The 24,658-nt window shown below is 36.9% G+C and overlaps 1 protein-coding gene across 2 annotated transcripts in view; it reads left to right on the forward strand.

Moving 5' to 3' along the window:
- DMD (dystrophin) overlaps positions 1 to 24,658 on the forward strand; it is a 2,222,747-nt gene that overhangs the window by 1,635,845 nt on the left and 562,244 nt on the right. For both annotated transcript variants that reach the window (XM_073901937.1, XM_025857655.2), the window contains exon 52: positions 2,971 to 3,088. In XM_073901937.1, coding sequence (XP_073758038.1) covers positions 2,971 to 3,088 — 118 coding nt within the window. The remainder of the gene's footprint in view (positions 1 to 2,970; positions 3,089 to 24,658) is intronic.

Genomic DNA, 24,658 nt, shown 5'->3' on the forward strand with positions numbered 1-24,658 from the left:
TGTTCTCCCATCTGTGGGAGGTTATAAAACCAGCTGTCAGGTAAGAGAAATTATAATAGCAAATAGAATATACTCAAAAGAAAACCAAAAGAAAAGAAAGAAGTAATCATTCTGTTCACTGCATGTGTGTTCTGTTCATTAGCAAGAAAGTCTTTCAGGCACTGTTTTTATAATAGCTTAATAAAAAAAAATTTAAATATGCCATATTCAAGTCCTTCCCTTTATTTCTGGAAAGAAAACCAAGGGAGAAAATGCCCATTCCACTCTACTGAGAAACCACTATTTAATGAGTATATTAGTGTCTGATAAATCCCATAGCAATATGTATTATTATTGTACAGTTTCTTTTTAGAAATGAACCTTTGTACGTATTGACCAAAGAGTGGGATAAAGAGTTACGATTTTGTTTTGAAATTCTTTTTTTTTAAAGATTTTATTTATTTATTTGACAGAGAGAGACACAGCGAGAGAGGGAACACAAGCAGGGGGAGAGGGAGAGGGAGAAGCAGGCCTCCCGCGGAGCAGGGAGCCCAATGCGGGGCTCGATCCCAGGACCCTGGGATCATGACCTGAGCCGAAGGCAGACGCCCAACGACTGAGCCACCCAGGCGCCCCTGTTTTGAAATTCTTTAGAAATGCATAGTTTTATTACAGCTGTGAGTCTCCTTAGGTTTTTAAGGAGGCTGCTTCAAAGGATGTCATTAATAATCTTCTCAGGTGCTTACAAAGCTTGTGTCTGTCAGCAGAATTAGAGAATCACCCAACTAGAGAACAGGTTTCACAATACCCTGAGACCTATTTTGTTCATTAGAGAGGAAAATGGCTTATGTTAAGTCTAAATTGACGTGCTTGCTAATTTCAGCAGTAAAAGCTGTTCATTGTGGTCAGGTTTAATTTAGATTAAAGTTGATCAGGTTACTTCTACAACATACTTCTAAAACGAACTTTGTGATCCTAAAAGAAGGAGAAAAGTAAAGCCAACATTGAGAAATATATCCAGTCCAGAAGAGAAAAGCGAAGAATAGCTTGGGTGTTTGAGGGTGAATTAATATTAAATCAAATGAAAATAATGATAAAGATAATTTTTGTTATATAAAAATTTCCGAGTATCAAAAAACACACATTTGCATTTAAATTACACAAAGCATACCTAATCCATTCGTCCACTGTTAAACCCATAGTGCCTAGAACAATATGCAGCCCTTGAGATGTACAAAATGAAAGAATGAATGGGTAAATGAGTGAATTTTTGTACTTTGCTACCTCAGTTATGTAGAGTTTCTGGTTAAATTTGAAGGAAATATTTGACTTTATCTGAGGGTTCTGGTTAAGTCTGTTTTTAAAAAAGTCTCTTGACTGTATTAAATATTTAAGAGTCGGGAATTCCAAAGTAACTTTTAAGCTTGCTGTGTCACAGATGACCAGAGTTTAACATTCTAACCCTGGAAAACATCTTATTTCATAAAATCTATCTACTACTATATGGTTCCCATTTTAAAATTTGTTCAGTGCTCTCCAACCGACTTACACCACTCACTTCAATAGCTGTCTTTGGCAATTTGTTCCATATTTCAAACACCCTTTTGTGTAAAGAAACCATAAAAGTTAGAAACCTGAAAATTGGATTTTTCTTCTGAGCAATCACAGCTTATAAATGTGGAAAATTGGTTAAAAGTTAGCCCCTCCAGTTTTTCAATACAGAGAGGGGAAAATACTCCAGATAGATATGTAATGTTTGGATAAGTTCTTGCCATTATTTTAATACTACCAAAAGCAATTGAGCTGAAATCACAAGGCCTATCTCCCTACCTGTTCATGAAAGAAACACTGCAAGATGTTCAAAACTTGGCCTTTCTCAACCCAAAAATCTTCAGAAAATTAGCAGTTGTCAAAGAGCATAGTAGATAACTAAGTTTCAGGAACACTACTGTCTACCGCATTTCATCCCTTCACATTCGCTGGCCTCATGAGATAGTGGAAACGGCATCAGATATAAGACCATAAAGACTTCTAGCTTAGTTATTAGTGTGGTTATTAGGAGAATAAAAATGAGAAAATGTGTGTAGGGGTTATAAACTAATAACAAATGTTCATTATGTTTTCCGAAATTGAAATAAAATGTATTCCATTTTAGAACAAAAACAAGGGAGAGATCTTATTTTTCACAAGCTTCTTTGTAAATATTGCTGGGATATGGGCCCTTTAATGTAGAGAAAGTAAGGTGACAGAGACAATAGATGGACACTGGAGGGAGGGAGGGGTTTCTTAATAATTAACATTGTCACCTGTAAATAAAAAATAAATAAATAAATAAATAAATAAATAAATAAATAAATAAATATTTCTCGGCTTTATTCTGTTGGTACTTTTATCTTAATGCAGTATTAAATTAAAGTCATCTGTATGAATACTAATACTAATACTTCCTTTGGGGATGGACTGACTTGGCTCATCTGCCTCACCCTCTCATTTCATAGGTGAGGAATCTGAGGTACAAAGAAGTTCAGTAAGTTACCTCTCTTAAATCACTTCCATGCTTTTCCTGTTGCTAAAATATACACCTGACTGTTGACACCACACAAAATGAGATTACAAGTATAAATAGCTATCTTTTCTAAATACATTGTCATAATTCAAAATTGCATTTCTTACTCGTGGCGCTCGTACATTGGTTTTAACTAACCCCAGGAACTCTAAAACGACTCCATCTAAGCTCTTAAATAGTGAAGCAGATCTGTAATCAAGATTTTCATTTGAAATATTTTTGGTATCTAAGAATGAAACACATTTCTTGTTGAATTGTTCTCTGTAAAGCCTTACACATTAGAGATTTCTATCCAGTAACATCTTTTTTTTTTAATTTCCAAAAGTGCTTTGGTTGGTTTGAAAATTGCACTTTACTTTGTATCACATAAAAGGAATGCACAGTGCTGGAGAACCTCAATATTAAGTTGTATTTTTTTCCTTCAGGCGACACTGCAGGATTTGGAACAGAGGCGCCCCCAGTTGGAAGAACTCATTACCGCTGCCCAGAATTTGAAAAACAAGACCAGCAATCAAGAGGCTAGAACAGTCATTACTGATCGAAGTAAGTCTTTTAACAAGCCTATGAAACTTAAGGAAAGATGTATGAAAAGTTTCAATAATGACTTGTTGATTTACCTCCGTTGCATTCATAAAAATGACGCCAAATCATTGTAAATTATAACTCTTGTACTAAGATTTTTCAGTCCACAATGTTATCTTTCCATAACTGAATATAATTCCATGGAAGAGAGGAAAGAAATTTTTCATCAATCTAGGCTTCTGTAGATGCAAAGCATGGAGCCGCGGGTGTGGTGAGCATGGTGTGGCAGAACATTTGCTCCTCGCTTGTCGTCTCTCTGGGCTAGCGTCCATGGGGAGGTCAGCCTCTTCCTCATATTCTTGGTTATTGGTCCGAGCAATTGCTTCCTGGACCATCTTTCATACCTGGACATCCCTCTGCTACTGTGACGCCCTCAGTGTGTAATAGCAGAAATCAGTGTACTGTTCCTTCTGCCATACTGGAGTGGGTGGGAATCTTGGGAGCCTCTTGAAGGCCCATCTGCTTAGACGTTGCATCTACTCTTTTCTTCTTTACACAGAGTGATTCAGAGTGCCTGTGCATAGGGTCAGGAAAAGGAGTAGAGGAAGCAGAAGGGTAAACTACTCTCCTTCTGTTTCCCTCAGAGGCTCTTCTCAGGAATGAGGCCCAGCTCACCTCTGCTCTCTGATTCTCGTGCATCTCCCCAGGTTTCCTCCCTTCTCTCTCCCTACCTCCCCTTCAGGGACACACATCAATACTGATTTTTTTTTTTTTTTTACGTCCCCATGCCCCCTCTCATCCCTTCTCACAACCAGAGGAATTTTTTTCTAGTGTGGGAGTAGGGAAATCCTTCATTTCATCATCTTTTTTTTTTTTCCTTCCAAATCTTTTGTCTTTTTCTAGGCCTAGGCTTTTGAACCTCAAAAACCAAGAATCTATGTCTTCATGATTTACGTTCTCTTGTGTAACACTTGCCTCAGGAAGTATAAGCAGAGTGCTTTGCAGCCAGTATGCTGGGGGAGCGGAAAGAGTAACCAATATAAAGTGTTAATATATGAAAAATATTATTGGTCATATTTGTATCTATTAGGTAAATAGTGATAATAGCTACTATTCATTGAGTTCCTCTTAGGTAGCAGATAGTAGGTCTTGTGTGTCTGGGCATGTGTACAAAATCTTTATAATATCTTGTGAGGTAAATTTCATAATCCCTCATTTTATTGATGAGGAAACAGATTCTGAGAAAGGTTAATCAAATTGCTCAGGTTTACAAAACAAGCAAAGACCAGAGCTTGCAATTTGCAAATGTTTCTTTCTGGCTTGAAAGTCTGTGTTCCTTCTAGAATGTTTACCGTGTCCCATCCTGTTTTATTGTTTTTCTTAATGAATAATTTTTTGGTCTGCAAATTATGTAGGTTTTGATTCACTTCCTAAAGACATTCCTCTTACAGTTGTCCTGATTGTTAATTAAAATAGACTTTTCTTGATTTTGAAATTTTAACGATTGTTGCTCAAACAATGTATTTGAATATATACTAACGTATTAGTTGGGTAGCACTAGCCACTATATGTCAGATCCCAAGTCTTAGTGGCTTACCATAGTATAAGTTTACTTTTTTTCTGGTGCAGTCCAAAATAAACAGTTCTCTATGAAGTCATTCAGGGACCCAAGCCCCTTCCATCTTTTGTGTCCAGATCATCTGAGTCCTGTGCATTTAATGGGCGGATGAGGAATAAACATTGTTCATTGGAATTTATTATGAGACAGGCCTGGAAGTGGCACACATAAATTCTGTTCATAGTCTGTTGGCTGGACCTTGTCACATGACCACATTTAATTGCAAGGGAAACTGCAAAATATTGTCCAGTGTTGAGCCTGGGAAGGAGAGAAACTAGTTTGGTAAGAAGCTCAGCATTCTCTTCCATAGCTAATTTGGACAGGAAGAATACACTTAAGTTGTAGAGTTCTGTGTAAGTTATAAAATGGCATTTGTATAACCAGCAAGGCAAGAGCAAATTCACCTTGTAATGATCAACATAGATAGCTCTTCAACTGATGTGGTAGAATGTTCATCCCTCAAACTGGAACCATGAGGCTTCTTCATCAGGTTGCAACATACTGGTCCAAAAGAATGAAGTTTAGTGAGTGATTTACTCCGTATGAGACTGAATTCCCATTACACAGTTAAGTGATCTGTTTCTTGCCTGAGAAATATGGAAATTTGGCAAAAATGTTTATGCAAATCTGAACACACTATATAGAAAGTCATTTGTCATTTTACTAATGAAAAATAACTTCTATTTTTTCCCTAAGAGGAAAATAACACTAATTTATTTTATACTATCCATTCAACATTGTCTAAACATTTTCCATTATCCCTTGCAATCTTTTTTTTTTGATACTGTATTGACTTTTTTTTGTGACATAGATTAAAATTGAGTGACTGGAGGGCAGATTTTTATCTCTCTGCTAATATCTAGTAATTTGAACAGTTCTGTTTTTCTAAGCTTTTGTCTTTTAGGAATGAATACCTTTATGAATATTTGTAGTATTGTGGAAAGATTCCAATCCACGTGGTCCAAAAATAAAAAAACATTTTCTGAAAAGCCAAGGGTCTGTTGAGACATGCCATGTTGCTTATTAAGAGCCTAAGCCAGAATCTTTGTTCCAAATAATTCCCGGAGCCTCTAATGCTGCTACCAGGATAATTCTGACAAGATATGTTTATCTAAACAATGTCATTTGCAGCCCTGCTGTGCTTCAGTTTATCTCTCCATTTGAAATCTATGAAATGGGATGGATATTGAATACTCATAAAGTTTCAATCGTGTTCAAAATAGAATTTTCCTTAGTATAGATCTGGCTTTCAGGGAATGAGCAGAAATAAAATATATGCTCATAAAATTGTATTTTCTTATTTGAAGATTTGAGTATTCCTTTTTTATTGCCCTGAAACTTCGAGAAATACTTAAAAAGGAATCAGCTAAATAAAGAAAAATATTCAGTAAGAGTATAATGCTATATTGAAACATTTTTCCTTCCTTGTTAAGTCCCAGTTCATAACTTCGAACAGTTGGGGAAATCTATATATACTTATTACATTCTATCAAGAGAAAAGTCCAGTACAAAGCAATTCCTCTCTACTAGTAATATCCATGCTAAAACCTCAAGTAATTGATCTGCAAAATACCAACATGTTTCACTGTATAAAACAATTTCCATGGTATCTGTTGTTTTCAGGTGATTGTATTGATGGAAATCATGTTGCAATAATCTAGGTGAGAGGAAAAATATCACTCTAAGTGCATTCAAATAAGAAATTCTCCTTGCTGTTTCTGATGTTCAAACTGTTCATTTTCCTTCAATTCTTTCGTCACTGAACATGTCAGCCATTCCTGGTCATTTTCTCCTACAAAAGGGCTAGCTAGGTCAGGGGACCAAAACCAGGTAAGAATGAAAGGATCTCAAATTGCTAGTGGTAGGCCTCTGAACTATGCAAAACTCTTGTTCATGCCCATTACTACGGCAGATCATAATACCATAATACCTCATATAGCAGTGAGCAGCATATGGAAAAAAAGAGCTTCTCTCTCTTATCGGTCCATTTATTCCACAAATACTATTGGTGAACATGGCTCATCTGACATTTGTATTTTAGAGCCTTGCTTCTGTAGCTTCTCCTGCTACATAACCCCCACCATTACCATTTTAAAGATCTATAACAACAGCACGTACAGGTTTTGAGAGCAAGCTGCCTGGGCTGGCTTCTTAGTAGTAGCTTTGTGGCCCTGAACAAACAGCTAATCTCAGTAAACTATCTGATCTTGGTCACCACCTCTATAAAATAAGATTACTTGTATCTACCTCAAGGTTGCGAGAATTAGATGAGCTAATACACGAGGAGCGCTTAGATCCAAGCCACAGTACTAGCTGAGTAAATGCTAGCTCTTGTTATTTTAAGTATGATCTAATTGGGTTGTTTGAATGCTTAGTGGGAAAGCATTTAATAAGCTCTTTGGTAGCTGCCTGGTTCTCATACTACAAAGAAGACAAGAGAGAAGTTCAAAAAAACCAAAAGGAAAAGGTTGCTTTGGAACACATGGAATAACATATATAAAAAGAATTAAACAAGTATGTGAGTGGTACTATAAAAAACCAAGGCAATTCATGTAAGTTATTTTGTTCTCAATATTTACTATGACCTTAGGAGGGTAGATATTATTTTTCTCACTTTAAAGATTGAAACATTGAAGCTCAGTGAGCTCAAATAACGTGCCTAGGGTTGTAGTAAGATGGCAAGTGAGGGATTAGGATTTAAACTTATGTCTGTGTGATTCTAAAGCCCAAGGCACATCAAAGGAAAAGCATTGGTTAGTCAAGAAAGGAAGGAAGGAAGGAAGGAAGGAAGGAAGGAAGGAAGGAAGGAAGGAAGGAAGGAGAAAGAAGGAAGGAAGGAAGGAAGGGTATTCATTTGAGAACTGAAAATATTAGGAGAAACCTCAGTTTACTATAATCTGGATATAATTTTTACTGCTCCCATTTGTATTGTTGTCTTCTATGCATTTGGGTGTGTTATCATAGGATTGTCTCTTACATGCATTGGAAATGTATAGGATGGCGAACCTCTGTAATCTACTAGCTGGCAACCTTGGCCAAGTGGAATCACTTCTCTAAGCCATGGTTCCCTCATCTGTGATGTGGGGGTAATGATAATACATAAGCTGGTATAGTGATTATGGAGATAAAATTAGGTGAGATTTCAAGTCAATCAGAGAAAGACATGTATCATATGATCTCACTGATATGAGGAGTTCTTAATCTCAGGAAACAAACTGAGGGTTGCTGGAGTGGTGGGGGGTGGGAGGGAGGGGGTGACTGGGTGATAGACATTGGGGAGGGTATGTGCTATGGTGAGCGCTGTGAATTGTGCATGACTGTTGAATCACAGACCTGTACCTCTGAAACAAATAATGTATTGTATGTTAAAAAAAGAAGAAGAAGATAGCGGGAGGGGAAGAATGAAGGGGGGGAAATCGGAGGGGGAGACAAACCATGAGAGACTATGGACTCTGAAAAACAAACTGAGGGTTCTAGAGGGAAGGGGGGTGGGGGGATTGGTTAGCACGGTGCTGGGTATTAAAGAGGGCACGTTCTGCATGGAGCACTGGGTGTTATACACAAACAATGAATCGTGGAACACTACATCAAAAATTAATGATGTAATGTATGGTGATTAACATAACATAATAATAAAAAAATAAAAAATTGGGTGAGATTTCTAAAGCGAAGACCTCACATACAGTGGATGCTTATTAAATGGTCCATACCATCATGGTGAGATGAATTTTGTATAGAGGAACTGGAGATGGGAGAATATGAAGGGGCATGTAATATATGGCCACTTAGCAGCTAAACCAGGGGAGGAACTTCTGAAACAGAATACCAAGTCTTAAGAGAGAATGATTTCCTTTAAAATTGTTTTTTTCATCTAAGGCTTTTTCAAACCAGTCTGGAATTCTTTGAGAAATTTGGTAACATTGTATAAATTTTAAGAAATGAGTTAATATTATATTGCTTAAGGAGCTGGTATACAGCACTGTAGAAGGGAGACTCTTCTGCTGTATGGGAATAAAAATACTCTCACAGGATTTTTGAATTAACTGACAGTTTTATAGCAGCTTTGTCAACCTATCATTCGTTGCTGCAACCAAATATATGAAATCCTTCATGGTGAAATAAAAAGACTTTGTTGTTCTCCACATTTTTATGAAATCTCTATTGCTAATGAAATGCCAGCCAATATGTTCCTCTCAGGTATTGTCTATTAGAGAGTTGCTTATTTTAGAAGAAGTGGAGTCAACCATATAAGTTTCCTTCTTTTGACATCTAGCACCTGCTGTCAACCTGTTACAACTACAAGCAGCTCTCAGAATTTACATCCACCAGGATGCCACTGGCAACCAAGGAGTTCAGTTCAGTTCAGTAAATATTTGAATGCTTACTCTGTGCTAGTTAATATCAGATGTGATGTTTGGGATACAGAGAAAAATAAGATTCAGACTTTGTCTTAAAAGAGCTTACAATCAAATGTGGGTATTTGGACAAGTCTATTTGGGCAAGGCAGTCTAGGATAAGTACTTCAGTAGAGCAGTATTGTGAAATCTTTTTTTTTTAAAGATTTATTTATTTGAGAGAGAGAGAATGAGAGATAGAGAGCACGAGAGGGAAGAGGGTCAGAGGGAGAAGCAGACTCCCCGCCGAGCAGGGAGCCTGATGTGGGACTCGATCCCGGGACTCCAGGATCATGACCTGGACCGAAAGCAGTTGCTTAACCAACTAATAATACAGGCTCCCGAGTATTGTGAAATCTTGAAAGAGGACAAGAGGAAGGAAAATTGGATCTGAATGAAGGGGTTCTGGAATGCTTCTAGGAGGAGGTTAAATTTGAACTGGTCACGAATACAATTTTGAAAAGCAGAAAGAGCCTGGGAAGGGAAGGATATTTCAGGAAAGGATAAGAGAAGAAGACATAATTAGACTTAAGTTAGCTATGGTGTGACAGAATTTGTAGAAGTGGGAGTGTGTCTGTGTGTATGTTGTGGAGGATACAGGAGTAAAAGCAGTCAGAGAGACAAGGTAGGAGGCAAGAGAGCCCAAGCTACAGCAGTGGCAGTGGAGTGGAAAGAAAGAACTGAATTAAGACATGCAGTAGAGCTAGCATTAACAGGATTTGGACATTGATTGGATGTGTGGGATCTAAGAGAGAGCTTGCCTCTTAAGATTTTGAGATTTGGTGCTTTGTAAGATGGTAATATAACCAGAGACAGATTCGGGACAAGGAGTTGAAGATGGGTGATAAAATAATGTGCTTAAGAAAACATGAGGAGAGATTTCAGAAGCAAAGTTACTTCTAAGCCAATTTGGAAGTTACCTGGAGTAGATGAGTTTGCAAAGAGACAGGGAGCCAAATGAAAAGAAGAGTAGACCTAGGGAACAGTCTGGAACTTGGCTTACATTAAAGAATGTAGGAAGAGGAGTTAGCATCATGTCTTCCAGTGGCAACTTATAATATAGGTGCATTTAGACAAACACACACTGAAGAATGAATTTGTAAGTTTTGTTCTGTATTTTGTTTTCTGTATCTCCTGCTGTACCACCAGTCCAATAACATAAGTTTCTTCCCGGTTCTTAGTGATACATTGATTCAGAAACCCTTTAGCTGAGAGTTACAGATGGTTGTGTTTATGTATATCAGGTTCCTGAGTCACCCTTCAGTGTACCAAGAAAAATAGATGACCATTTGCCATCTAGGTCTAGTGAACCATTTTGCTTTTTGTTTTGTATGTTTCAGTTATTTTTCAAATACTTTGCATAAGCAAGACTAGATACATACTAAAAATAAAAAAAAACTTTATTAGAAATTTTAATAAGAATTGAACCCAAAAAACTTTGTATCAAATAAATTTGGAGGTACAAACATAAACAATGTAGTGTCCCACATCATTTTAGCAAAATAGGATGGTTCAAGTTCTTCAACAAAACATTATGTGAAGAAGTCCTTCCTGTTGAACAACTAACTAGATTAAAATATGCTATTTTCTTTCTGTCCTTAGAAATATATTGTTTGTTCATCAATCTTTGTGTTTGCTTATCATCTGAAGACTCACAGTCTAAGATTTCACCTCTATGATCAATTTCACTATCATCACTGGAGTCTGGAATGTTGATTTCTGTCTCTTTGCATTTATCTTCTATTCCGTCTAATAATTGTAAACATCTTACTCTATCAATTTTCTTGTCTTTGACATAATGGGAGTAAAATGAAAAGTTCTACATTTTCAACTCTGTTCACTGAGAGCTAAAAACAGACTCCAAAGATGTTGTCCCGGATCTTACTTTATACCTTCTTGAAGATGAACTATTTGGGCAATGTAATACGAAACCTAAAAGGATGAAGTTTTTTTTTCCACTATTGTATCATCCTTCTATATAATTCCATCATTCTTTCATTTAAAAATCTTTTTAGCATACTTAGGAAAAACTCATGATTGTTGATGAAGGAGCAAATTGTTTCCAAATATAGGAAAAATAAGATTATTAAGACTACGCAATGTATCTTAGGTTTATGAAGGGCTTCATTGGACCCATATGGTAATTGAAAAAATAAAAAGAATTTTATTTTATTGAAAGAATAAGTAAAATTTCACTTTGCTTTTTGGTAGAACACCAGGAAAGAATAAAAGTCAAAAAATACCAATTTTTACAAGTCATTAGAACTTCTTAAAAAAGAAACTCAAGGGGCGCATGGGTGGCTCAGTCATTAAATGGCTGCCTTCGGCTCAGGTCATGATCCCAGGGTCCTGGGATCGAGCCCCGCATCAGGCTCCCTGCTCTGCGGGAAGCCTGCTTCTCCCTCTCCCACTCCCCCTGCTTGTGTTCCCTCTCTCGCTGTGTCTCTCTCTGTCAAATAAATAAATCTTAAGGAAAAAAAAAAAGAAACTCAAAATATATATTTGGGTGCCATGAATCTTGATGGTATACCAAGGGTTAAGCAAAATATCTCTTGCTCAATCCCACTACAAAAATAAAAGTTTTACTGCATGTGTTACTATGATTCTTTTATTATTATAATACTAATCTTCCAGTGTTATTATTCACTAGGAATGAGGTTATTAGCATTCTCCAGAGAACCCTGTATCTATGTATATGTGTATGTATACATACATATGTATTTAATGTATTTGTTAATTATAATATAAATTATATTTTTTATATGGAAAGAGAGAGAGAGATTTTAAAGAATTGGCTTATGAGATTGTGGGGACCACAAGTCTGAAATTTTTAGAGAAGGCCAGGAGGATAGATACTCCAAAATGAGTTAATACTGCAGTCTTGAGTCCAAAGGTAGCCTAGAGTCAAAAGTCCTTTCTCTTTTGGGGACCTCAGTCTTTTCTCTTAAGTTCTTCAACAAATGGTTAAAGCTCACCGACATTATAGAGGCTAATCTGCTTTACTTACAGTCTACTGATGTAAATGTTAATCACATCTAAAAATCACCTCTACAGCAGCATCTAGACTACTGCTTAAACAAACAACTGGGCATCATTGTCTAGCCAATTTGACACATAAAATTAGCCATCACAGTGTGGTTCATAGTACCGTGTGTTTCTTCACATATAAATTTCATGATTTCTTTAATTTTCATTAGTATCCAGTTAATAGTGTACCTGGAAATAGACATTACATTATAGAAATGATCTTTAACATCTTCATGAATTTCAAAACTCTATCAGAGTAATTATAACTTAAAAATTTACCTATAAGAAGCAAGTGTATATGTTTTTCTTTCTTTATAGACTTTTCCTTATGTTGTGTTAAATTAATACTAAACATCTGTCATGAAATAATTCTGTTTTAATGTATCTCGTTCTTTAATTCTAGAAGAGGATTAGTATCAAAATATATCTGAACAGAATTTAAAACCCAAATAGCGGTCATAATTATATTCAATTAGTAATCTTTCCTGTGAGTGTGTAATAGGAATTACACTTATTTAAAGTGATGTAGCTACAATTTTGAACCTAAACGGCATTTTCTGATTGCTTATTTTTTCATTATGTTTCTTTTAAAGATGAAAGATTTGGATTAGTCAATGTTCTACTCATCCACTTTAAAAACTACACATAATGAACATAACTATTAAATAAATAAACAAATTAATGAAAATAGATTTTTTTGTATGATAGAATAAAGGTAATGGTGAATACATATGATATAAAGAACCCCACACTCAGACAAAATGAGCTGGTCAGACAAATACAAAACAGAAGGAGATGTGCCCACAGGAGAAATGCCAGTTTTTCACAGGCTAGCATTTTTATCGTATGACCTAATGGGGCATTGCAACTGAAGACCTGAATTTCTATTATATTTTGGTACCTCTGGGTATAGAGAGGAGTATTCCTCCTTGGTGATATCATGCAGTTTAGATGAAGCTAAGCTAAGGTTTAGATATGCCATAGATGGCTCCTAAAAGACTCTCTCTCAGCTCTCCTCAGGTTTTGCAAAAGTGTAGGAATTATTTTAGATCTACCATTTTTTTTCTTTGCCAAAATTTTCTCATTAATAATTTGAAGCAACATAACAAATTGCTTGCCACTAGTCTTTATTCTGTTGTACCTGCCTTAAGGGAAGCATTTATGAAGTAAACAGAAAGGATTAATAGATTGTGACCTTTCTACATGCAAAGGACAGAGCTGGGCTCATTCTGCTTTAGCCAAGAAAAGGAGTTTGCAGTTAACATATTACTGCAAAACAAATCATCCCAAAACTGAGTGCCTGAAAACAGCAATAATCATTTCTTATCTCTCACAGGTTCTGTTGGTCAGGGAATAACGAGCATCTTGTTTGAGTGGTTCTGTCTTGAAATTGCTCATGAGGTTGCAGTTGGTGGTCAACTGGAACTGCGGTCATACGAAAGTTTGACTGGGTCGGGAGGGTCCACTTTCAGGGTGGCTCACTCATATGGTTTGTGAGTGGTGCTAGCTAGTTGGCTCCCCCCTGCACAAGCTTCTCCATGGAACTGCTTGAGTGTCCCTGTGGCTTGGTGGCTTGCTTCCCCCAGAAGTAAACAGTGGGTACAAGGCAGAAGCCATGGTACCTTTTTTGGACCTAGCCTTAACTAGCCTTATACTGTTACTCCTTCCATAAATTTTTTTGTCACGCGGTTTGGCCCTAATGCAGTGAGGTGGGAGGATGAGGGACTCCAAAAGGTCATGAATACCAGGAGGTAAAAGTGATTGGGATCCCTGTAGAGATGACTGCCACAGGATTCAACCGAGACTTCAAAGGAAAGTTTTCTGAGACTTGCCCCTGCATTGCTTTGACTGTCTCCATCGCACAACCCAGCAAATGTCAGTGCTGCTCTTCTCCTGAAAAATGACAGACCAGGTGTGTGTGCCCTTGGTTATGCGTGCGCATATTGAAAGGAAAAAGAACCCCCTGAGATTTTTTTCCATAGCTACTGGATATGTATATTATTCTCTCACCCTGGCTCCACATGAGGAATATGGGTTTTCAAAAGAAAAAAGGCTTTTGAGTTTTGGAAGCCCAACAGAAAGGCCCAGGCAGCTGGTTGGTTATGGGATAATAGTGACCATGCTGATGACAGCGGTGACTATTACGTTGATGTTAGTAAGACAAACACATAAGCATATCTTTCCCCGATTCCATTTTAAGCACAAGGTAATGCTAAAAGCGGTGCATCTAAAATGAGAAGGCAGCATGTAAGTCCTGGCTCTGCCCTCTGATGACAGTGGGACCCTTGGCAAATTCCTCTATCTCTCTCACCCTTTGTTCATCTGTAAAATTAGGCTGCGGATGCCCTTGCATACCAGATTGCTGCTAGGATTTAAGGGAATGGCATACGGACTAGCCCTTTTCAAATGGCAAATCACTACATAAATATCAAGGTCTGAAACATCTTGGGCTTCTGTGATGAAATGCCATAGATGGGGTGGCTTAACCAATAGATGTTTATTTCTCCAAGTTCTGGAGGCCAGGAAGTCCAAGACCAACGTGCCAGCAGATCTGGTGAGAGCCCTCTGCCTGGCCTGCAGAGGGCCACCTTCTAACAGTGTCCTCACACACTAGGGAGAAAGTTCTGCTCTCTCCCTCTATTAAAGACACTGATGCCCTCTTGAGACCCCACCCTCATGATCTCATCTAAACTTACTTCCTAAAGGCCCTATCTCCAAATACCATCACATTGGGGGTTAATGTTTCAATGTATGAATTTGGGGATGGGGGACTCAAACATTCAGCGCATAATTATCAGCCCTCCTCGTTATTAAGAGCTCCACCAGGTCTTCTGGGTTGTTGACACTTTGTTGACATGATTAGCACCCTGCTATAAGGGTAAGAGCTTTTCACATCTAGGAAATAGATACATGAAGACTGAGAAATGTTCTTAGATCTATACACAGAATTCTTAGTACTTGCTCAAGAAATGTGTCTTCACTGAGTGTTGATTCTCTTAAATTCCTGTCTAGGAATTTGGAAAAAATAAGTTCTTCATCAAGATTTTCTGAACAAATGAATGAATGAAGGGCTTTATGATATTTTCTTCAGTATTAAGATGAAACTAAAATATTTCTGCAGAATATTCTATTTTTAGTATTTCTAGCTACTGGATAGTCTGGTTTATTACCATCTGTAATTCTAACCCTGGGTCACAGGAGTGAAGCCATTGAGAGTCCCCTACAGAGTCCATAAGGTAGTTCTGGAAATGATAAACTTGGCCATTGGAATCCAGTTTTTCTTTTATACAAGAGCCATAGAACCAGTGCCTTGGGCCACAGCTGGCTTTTAGGAAAATGCAATCGGTAGAAGGAAAGAAAGGTATAGAGTCGTATACCAGCCTGATTTCATTTGTTATCAGAAAAATGTATATTAAACAACAAAGTGTTTGAAAATAGAAAATTGGGTCCCAAGTGCACAGAATAAGAATGAGGGGGTTTAAATGCCTTTCTCTATAATTAAACAGAAAACTGTGCCATGAATTGATAAAACCCAGTCAACCTGCAAATGTGAACATCAAGTGTAATTGTGCAGAAAGATAAGATAATATGAAAAACATAGGAATTGTATAGGCATATGTTGGCCTTTGGAAACAATGGCCCTTCACCTGCTTCTCAGTAAGGATTTGGTTTAGTCTTAGCCATTGTAGGAACTGCTAAAGAGGAAGGCTCAGTCGTGTTGGACAATAAAACAGAGAATTTCTGTTGATTATTATTAGTACCTGTACGCTGCCCAGAGTTTTAGCACATCCATTTATGTGTCTCTCAATTTAGGGTACCATGCCAAACAAAGCATGTGTGTACATAGGGGGCATAGTACTGTAAGGGGTACATATCAATCAGTGGAACGGGATTAATTTTTTTTCTTAGCATCTGGCAGGGCACTTAAAAGGCTCAGGTTTCCCTCTCAGTAGCTAGGTGTTTTGGTAATGGAAAACACGTCCCAGAGAATTCCAGAATATATGAAACATTGCAGACGGTTTGGAGGTGTCAAAATTTTTACTGACAGTAATTGGCAAAATCAGATTTTATTCAGATTCTACAACATCTCGTCTTATAAATAGTAATATTTTATATCTGTGTTATGTTTTACGTAAATTGGACAAAGAACTCTAAAAAATGAGTCGATTTGATATCCACAACCTTGCCTAAAGTTGATATTGTCCTCATTAAATAAATGAGGGAACCAAGGATCATGGTTTGCAATACCTTTCTCAAGGTCCCACAGATAGCATATGGAAGAGTCAGGATTTCACCCAAGTGTTCTAATTCTAGAAAAGCGTGTCAGATGGATCTTCTTTCCCCAAACCTATGTTGAAAGGAGACAACAATTTGAAAGTCAGTTATTGAAAATGTATATACATACATATACACATTTATATACATATTTGCCTGTTCTTATATACCCACATCTGTATATATTTATATATAAATATTATATATACTACTGACATATTTGTATACATTATTTATTGACTTGTGATAGTTTATTTCAGTTCAGTTAAAATATATTAGGTGTTTATTGAATCATGATACTTAAAATCCTCACAGGGATTCATTTTTATGCCTTAAGCAAAGTCATGCTTAAAAAAAGAAGCCAACATAGGTTAAAAGAAAACAAAAAAAAAAAACAAAAGAAAAAAAAAACCCAGCTTTCCAGTAGGAGACTCTATTATCCTATTTCACTGGTAGTTCAGATAGGGATGTGGGGATCAGTTCTTTCTCCTATTGCCAAGTTCGTAAGTGACAAAATGCCAGAGGTTAGGAATTCCAAGCATTGTGCTGTCTCTCAGGACACTCTCTCCCTAGTATATGTTTAATCTCCCTGACTGAACTGTAAGTTTCAAACTGTTACTCCTTTATATTTGAATTCCTGTAATTCTCACATTATTCTGAAAATAACAGGCATGCCATAAATACGTACTGATTGAATGGACTGTCTCACGGGGTAGCAGGCAAATAGTGCAAGGTTACAGGCTGCCATCATCATCTCCATGACCATGAAAAAAATAAATAAATCGCCTGAAGAGATTAATAAAATGCCCTGCTTAAAAAAGCAAACAAAGAGGACGCCTGGGTGGCTCAGTTGTTAAAGTGTCTGCCTTCAGCTCAGGTCATGATCCTGGAGTCCCAGGATGGATCCCTGCATCGGGCTCCCTGCTCCGCGGGGAGCGTGCTTCTCCCTCTGCCTCTGCTTGCCTTTCCCCCTACTTGTGCTCACTCTCTGTCAAATAAATATTTTTTTTAAAAAATCTTTAAAAAAAAAAACAAAACAAACGAAGAACAAATAAAACCTGCAGTAAACACACCCAGATTTTGGAATGGTGAGTGATATTTCAGTTTTGGGAGACTAGGAGTCTTTTTAGTACCATCTCTTATAAGCAGAACAGATTTAAAAAGCACCTTGGTCTGACTGCAGTTCACATACCTCATCTGTGCAGAAAATGTACGAGGCTGTTTGAAATATTCTTCACTGCCTTTTTGGAGGCTCTGCTGATTTGAGCAAAATGGAAATGAAATGTAAATAGAGAGCTCTTAATCTTCAGAAGCTCAAGTACCCCCCTCTAATCCTTAAAGTAGAAATTTGGATTAGGATTCTCTTTATCTTTTTTTTTTTAATGAAAATTTCTTTTTCCTTTTATCATGATGTCTGTTGAAAGCATTCAGAGAACTCAAATAAGGAAGTCATGTTATAACTTAAGACAAAATAGGAATGTGAATTTGTATCATATAAAGAAAACAGTGTATGAAAAAGTTGCCTGTTGTCCCTAGGGGAAACAGAATAAATATCAACGCAGGGCAGCGAACAAGATGTGCTATGGCCATTAAAAACATTACATTCACTGGCTTTATACTTCATTAGGTGGGTAATGAGTTGTACATATTTTAAGACTTAAAACAACGAGACTGACCATGATGGTTTGCATTGGTTAGTATCTAAATCTGGGATAGGTGCTTGGGAGTTGCTTTAATTTGATGTACTAATAATATTTTGTTTATGTTTTGATTAAATGCTATCGTTTCATTATTTTTCTGTCCTGGTTCTGAATTTAGACACCAACAATTTGCATGGCCATTCAAAAAAGATTGACTTTAAGTATATCTTTGACCTAGAATTTATGTAATGGGCCTTTACCATGAATATAAGAGCCAGATTCCTAATTCAAAATTCCATCCTCTAAAATAACTGGCATATACAACTGTCTAGTTCAGATAAACATAGTAGACTATGTGAGGGATGAGAAATAATTTTCCTTCTGCCTTTCTAGGTTCTTGACTGAGGAACCCCTTGTTATAAAAGACAGACTAATAGGAGGAAAACACACAAAAGCTTAATAATATGTATACCTCCTGTATACATGGGAGAGACCCAGGAAAACTGAATAACTCCCCAAAATGGCCTGAGCCACCACCATTAATACCATCTCGAGCTAAAGACAGAAGAAGATGTTGGAGGGGGCAATGATGGGAGACGTTCGTGCAAAACACAGTAGTCAAGGGTGTGGTTGTTCCCCAGATTGAAGTCCTTGCCTATTCCATTGATAGGAGTTACTAGAGATTTAGAGTCATCCTTCTCCTCCTGGGTACAGAGCGGGAGACACCCTTACAAATGGAGATTTCTCCTATAAATGTAAATATCTCTTCGGAAAGGGTAACTTTTACTTCATTTTCAGGGCTTTTCTATGCCTGCTCTTTCTTAAAAATAATCAGTTTAAAATACTCCTTATGCCAAACTGGCATATTTTGGAGTGGTATATTCTGCTCCCCTTCAACTAGAATACCAAGTTGGTTTTTAAAGATAGAATTGGCATCCTGAAGGAATTTTAAAAGGATCTCAAGAAAATGTCATAATGCTGGTTTGAAACTAAAAGTAATAAAATTTTTATTCTATTTTAGTATGCTAAAGTAATTGAACAAGTTATTTCATTTAAAAATTAGATTCTTCAGTATCACACTGCACTATGCTAATAACAAAAGAGCATTAAATTATGTTCATATATGATTTAGTGTAATTTATTCAGAAATATAATAAATTCATCAAATTGTGCAATGGTGAATATTCCAAGTTCCTTTCTCATGTAAGTAGTAAGAAATTTAAGGATAGGCACCATCCTTAAAGTACCTAGATTAAGAACAGTAACTAGAAAACTGTCACTAAGTGCTTTACTAAATAAGTTTTCACCTTCAAGCTTGTAGAAGCAAATCAAATATGGATTGACCCTCTTCTAAAAGAAACAGAACTGATGAGACTGATGGCTTTCTTTTATGAATGTGTAAGTCTGCAAATATTTAATAAGGACCTAATTTACACAAAGAAATAAATCTGGAGTGAAAGATTATTTTACTCATTTCCCAAAAGCTGTAGCTGAATTATACTTTAAACTTGACCCAATCTTTTTCTTAACAATTTGCATTAATATTTAAATTATGTGAAGGGCAAATGCAAGTTAAAATACTGAAATTTTCGTTCACACATTTATTTATCAAATTTTGATTATGTACTCACAGTGTGTAAGGTATCAGGCCAGGAATTATATGGTACTCCGAGAAAGCAGTAATGCAGTCTCCTCCATTAAAGTGTTGGTTATTAAGTAGAAGCTGTAAAATTATTATACTGTTAGGTAGAATATATATATATAGAATATATATATGCCATAGAGTAAATATAAGCAATATTTTCATGAACATTATATGGGTTTAGGATTTTTAGTTTATCCATTCATCCTTCTATACATCCATGCATTTATTCATTGTTCCTTCATTTAATAATAAGTATTGAGTGACCATTGGGAGAAAGGGATGTATAGAAGTGAATAAAATATGAATCCTTTTGTAAAAGAGTTGATAATCCGAGGGGAGACAGATGTGTACAGACAATAACTTTGGTATCAGAACAAAATATAAATGCAAGATACAAGCAAAGGAAAATAGAGGAGCAAAGGAGAAAGAGACATGGCTGCACGAGGGCAGAGACTGTTTTATTTCATTATAGATTTTCCAGAACCTAGGCCAGTGCTTGGCACATAGTAGTTTCAGATAATGTGTTCATTGTCTCCTGAAGTAGTAGTGAAATGTATCATGGAAGTGAATCTGAAGCTGGACCTTATAGCTGAGAGAAATGCATTCCAAGGGGAAGAAGTGTTAGAGTCATAGAATTCAAGGCCTCCAGAGCGGAAAGAGACCTTAGAGACTGTCTAGTACAGGCTTTCTTCTAATTTCTGTCTTCAGTACTAGAGCACTTTGGTCTAACAGTGCCCTAACACACACACATTCATTTAACGAGATACTAAATTGGAAGTGTCTATATTGGAAGCACTAAGGTCCTATAGATAGCAGACACCAAAGTGAGATATGCAAGACACTACCACAGTGCACATTTTGAAAGAAGAGATCCAGAAAAGAATGGCTTGGGACAAATTTGAGGACTCTTCAGAAAAAATGCTGCTGTGAGTGTCCCCCTTCTAATACAGTCCCCCACTTTCCCAAGGGAAGGAGCTGACCTTCCCATTTTCAGGGAGAGGAGTTTCACTAGGTACACCTGGAGGAGTGCGTCATTGGATTCCAAGTTTCTGAGGTGAGAGTGATTGCCACCAAAATGATATACAACATTTATCTGGATTCAGGACTGCAAATAAAAGGGCACCAGTGATTGTCAAGTCTAGAAAAGCTTCATCAAACCCCTCTAGTGGTATTTAACATCAGCCAGACCCAGAAAGCAAAAAGTCACATTCTAACAGTGACAGTCTGAGTCAAATAAGATCTTTCTGCTCCCCTTCCCTCTCCTCCATCCACTCCCATTCAACTCGGTTAGTGTGAGAAAGAGCAGCTGGAGAATGAGAGAGAGAGAGGAAATTCACCACCCCCACTACTCAAGGTGGTGGGGGACCTGGCCCAGTTGCAGCCTCCGCTAGTTGGGGAGAAGTTGTGTATGTGGATTAAGTTTCAAGTGTTAATTAATGTGCTGGACTGGAAATTCTAATTTTAATATATTAAAATGGCAATAGGACCTTGTATTACCTTATGATAAAACATGAAAAGACATGGGACCTGTCCATATTTTCACCCAGGGACCAGAGAAGAACTACCTCCTTGAGCAGATTTAAAGGGAGAAAGGACAACAGATAAACTGTCTTTATGCTTAAATGCCATAAATCCTGATTATTCAACATACAAGTTATACCTTTTACAGACTTGTTAAAAAAGGGAAAACAATATAAAGGAATTTGCATCAGGATACACATGAAGGTAACACTTGTAGTATTTTGGTCCGACTAAAAATGTCAGTCAATTACCACTGAAATAGCTTAACTGGATAAATATAAAAAATCTCTATAATACTAAAATTGACAAGTAATCAAAGGCATGGAGTTTTTAAAGTATGTGGTAACCTAGGAGCAGTAAGTAATAGAGCTAGAATGTTGCCTTCTAAAGATTACTATCAAAGAGGAAGGCTGGCTATTCAGTAGGACATTAGTGGTAGAGCAAATCTGCTGTGTTATAGAACAACAGATTCTAGTTGCCTATGGGGCACTAATCCCATAGGATAATTATAACATGGTGGGCTGAAAGAGCCTCCCAAGAAACCATGCCAGTGCTTAATTATGGTGAGTTACTTCTCTAGCCCATCAAAATGTCACGATCCAACCCACAACTGTGCATACATTTTTTTTTGTAATTTTCTTACTTTGAATGTCTTTACACTTCTCCAAGATCCCTCCATATCCTCCCTATTCTTAAAAATAATCTTTCAGACAATTTGTCTTTGATAATTCTCCTATAAATTCTAACAATAGTTATAAACAGACACTTGACATTCCAAAGGAATATTCTTCAAGACCATGTGGATCAACACATCTTCAAATGCCATTACGGGGTATGTGAAATATGTATTTTCTCCAAAGTGCATACTTTACAGTCCTCATAATAGATCTTTACAGATGAGGAAAATGGGACCCAGAAAGGTTAAGTGAAGTAGCTAACAAGCATTCCAATTAATATTTGAACTCAGATCTGACTGAGTACAAAATACGCATTCTTAACTCTTTCTCCTAGATGTGTTTTCTGTTTGAACTGTGTATCGCTATATAAGTTTCCCACTGGGGCTCCTTTTCAGGGTCTTTTTAATACTTAAGTCACTTGTAAAATGAGTACTTTGTTTGAATGAGAAATCCATTAGACAGAAAAAAACAACTTGGCAATAAATTTTAGGCATTAACCCCATGCCAAGTAATTATCACAAGGCCTCATGCTTTGAGACTGCACAAGTGTGATCTTAAGATAATGGAGTGAAGCTTGCATTGTGAACTTTCTTGATGCTTTACATTGTGACATGCTTCATGGATTGGCTTCCTAAAAGATTTGTAAAGCATTCTGGGAAGGTCTGCCAATTAAAAACCGGAGATTGGCTAAAGGCTTGAAGCAATTGAATTTTGAATGCAGATGGTGCCAAATTGAATGTTTCCATAGCAACAGACTTTTCCTTAATAACTTTTAGATGGGAAGGGGAACATAAAAGGCAACCATCTTTCAGCAGATGTATATTCCTACAGCATGTTTTGAGATTGGTTTTGGAAGCTAATTTGTACTTAACTAGTGATTGTTTTAAGTGGATCAGAATATTAGTACATTCTCCTGAGGAAATATTTTGAGAATAACAGAAATATATTCTAGGAACTTTATAATGACATAAAAAGGGTATGGTTTCAAAAAAATTTCTTGGTCTGTAGCCAGTCAACCAGAATTTTATAAGTATGACTTAACATTGGTCAAAGATTTCTGAATTCTTAATGTCTACTAAGATTGAAAGTTTAGGGGTGTCTGGGTGGCTCAGTCAGTTAAGCGTCTGCCTTCGGCTCAGGTCATGATCCTGGAGTCCTGGGATGGAGCCCCATGTCAGGGTCCCTGCTCAGTGGGGAGTCTGCTTCTCCCTCTCGCACTCCCCCTTGCTCACGTGCTCTCTCTCTCTGTCTCTGTCTCTCTCAAATAAATAAAATCTTTTTTAAAAAAAGATTGAAAGTTTAGAATATAGGTATAACCAAATAAAAAAGTGATATGTATATCATGGACTTGAAATTGATCTTAATATACACATTCTTCCTTCGGATTTATGGATTTGTTTTTCATTATCCGTTATTTGAATATTTGAATATTTTTAAAATATTAATTATATAAATCATTGCATAAGGAGGTCACTGATGGGGTTCATATCATATGTATGGTGTGTTATTATAGATCTAAAGTCTGGTCCTCAGCTTTGCATAAACAACCAGATTTTAATAGTTTAGTAGATTCTGAGATTTAATAGTTTAGTAAATCAGGGCCTGGGGGCCTGACCCATGCATCACAAACTGATAAGAGATTGATTTATAAATCATTTGAGAGATGAGATAATAAATTCAAAATTATGATTTTATAATATAACATAAGCCTGTCAGAAAAATCAATAATGATAATTTGCTCGGGGTGCCCTCCCAAATGAGGGCATACAGAAGACCAAATTAGAGATTGCAAGGTTTGATGGTGACAAAAGAATCGGAGGAAGGGTAATAAGGTGTTTTTAAAGGGTGGTTCATCAATTGAGAGAAGCTAGATAAAATGCCCACCTTTACTATCCTAGGTGATTTCTGAAACAGAACTAGAGAAATACACCATTTCTCTCAGATGGTACCCAAGGCATAAGAGCAAGTGCTTGCTCCCTGGCTTTCCTTCCATGCATTAGGTCTTCCCCCATCACATACACAGACTGACCTCCCCCTCTCCCTCTCTCCGTTACAGGGCAGCGCAAAACTCAGGTATGTTATGTGCATGCAAACCAATAGTTGGAGCTTCACGTTCGCTTCACATTACTACTTATTCTTTGCTTGCTGGAACTGGGGTACTTCCTCACCAAAACCCTGACAAAACAACTCTGTGCAAAGATTTCCAGCCCTAGTGCAAGTCCTGGACTCCTACCCCAAGAAATTCTGACATGACAAGAGATATAAGAAGGCCCTGGGAATCTGCATTTTTAAGAAGTTATCCAAAGCTCAGCCAGGTTGTTTTTGCAGATGGCTAATATCATCTATCACTTCTTTTTTTTTTCTTTCTAATTTTAATTTCAGAAGAAAATCTTTTTTTCTGGCTTTTTCCGAATTTCTGGGATGGTAGGACTCAGAGCCTCTCTGACCTCGTGCATGTAGAAAGATGTAGAGGTAGAGATTGATAGATGAGTTATATAGACATCTACATAAACTAGAAATAGATATGTATACATATAAATAGTAAGAGAAGTGTGTTGTTTAAAACTGTAAAGAAATAGACACACTCTTAAAAACGTAGTTTAAAAATATGAGGAATTCGCTTTCAGTTGAAAATAGTATGATAAACTTGAATGAAATAGGACCCTGATTGCAAATGTTCCTCCCTCCTTCCCTCCTTCTCTCAGTCTCTCTCTCTCTCTCTCTCTCTCTCTCTCTCTCTCTCTCTCTCTCACACACACACACACACACACACACACACACACACACACACACA

The sequence above is a fragment of the Callorhinus ursinus genome, unplaced genomic scaffold, assembly GCF_003265705.2.
Source record: "Callorhinus ursinus isolate GAN/ISIS: 27379988/994484 unplaced genomic scaffold, GSC_fseal_2.0 scaffold16, whole genome shotgun sequence".
Taxonomy (NCBI): Eukaryota; Metazoa; Chordata; class Mammalia; order Carnivora; family Otariidae; genus Callorhinus; species Callorhinus ursinus.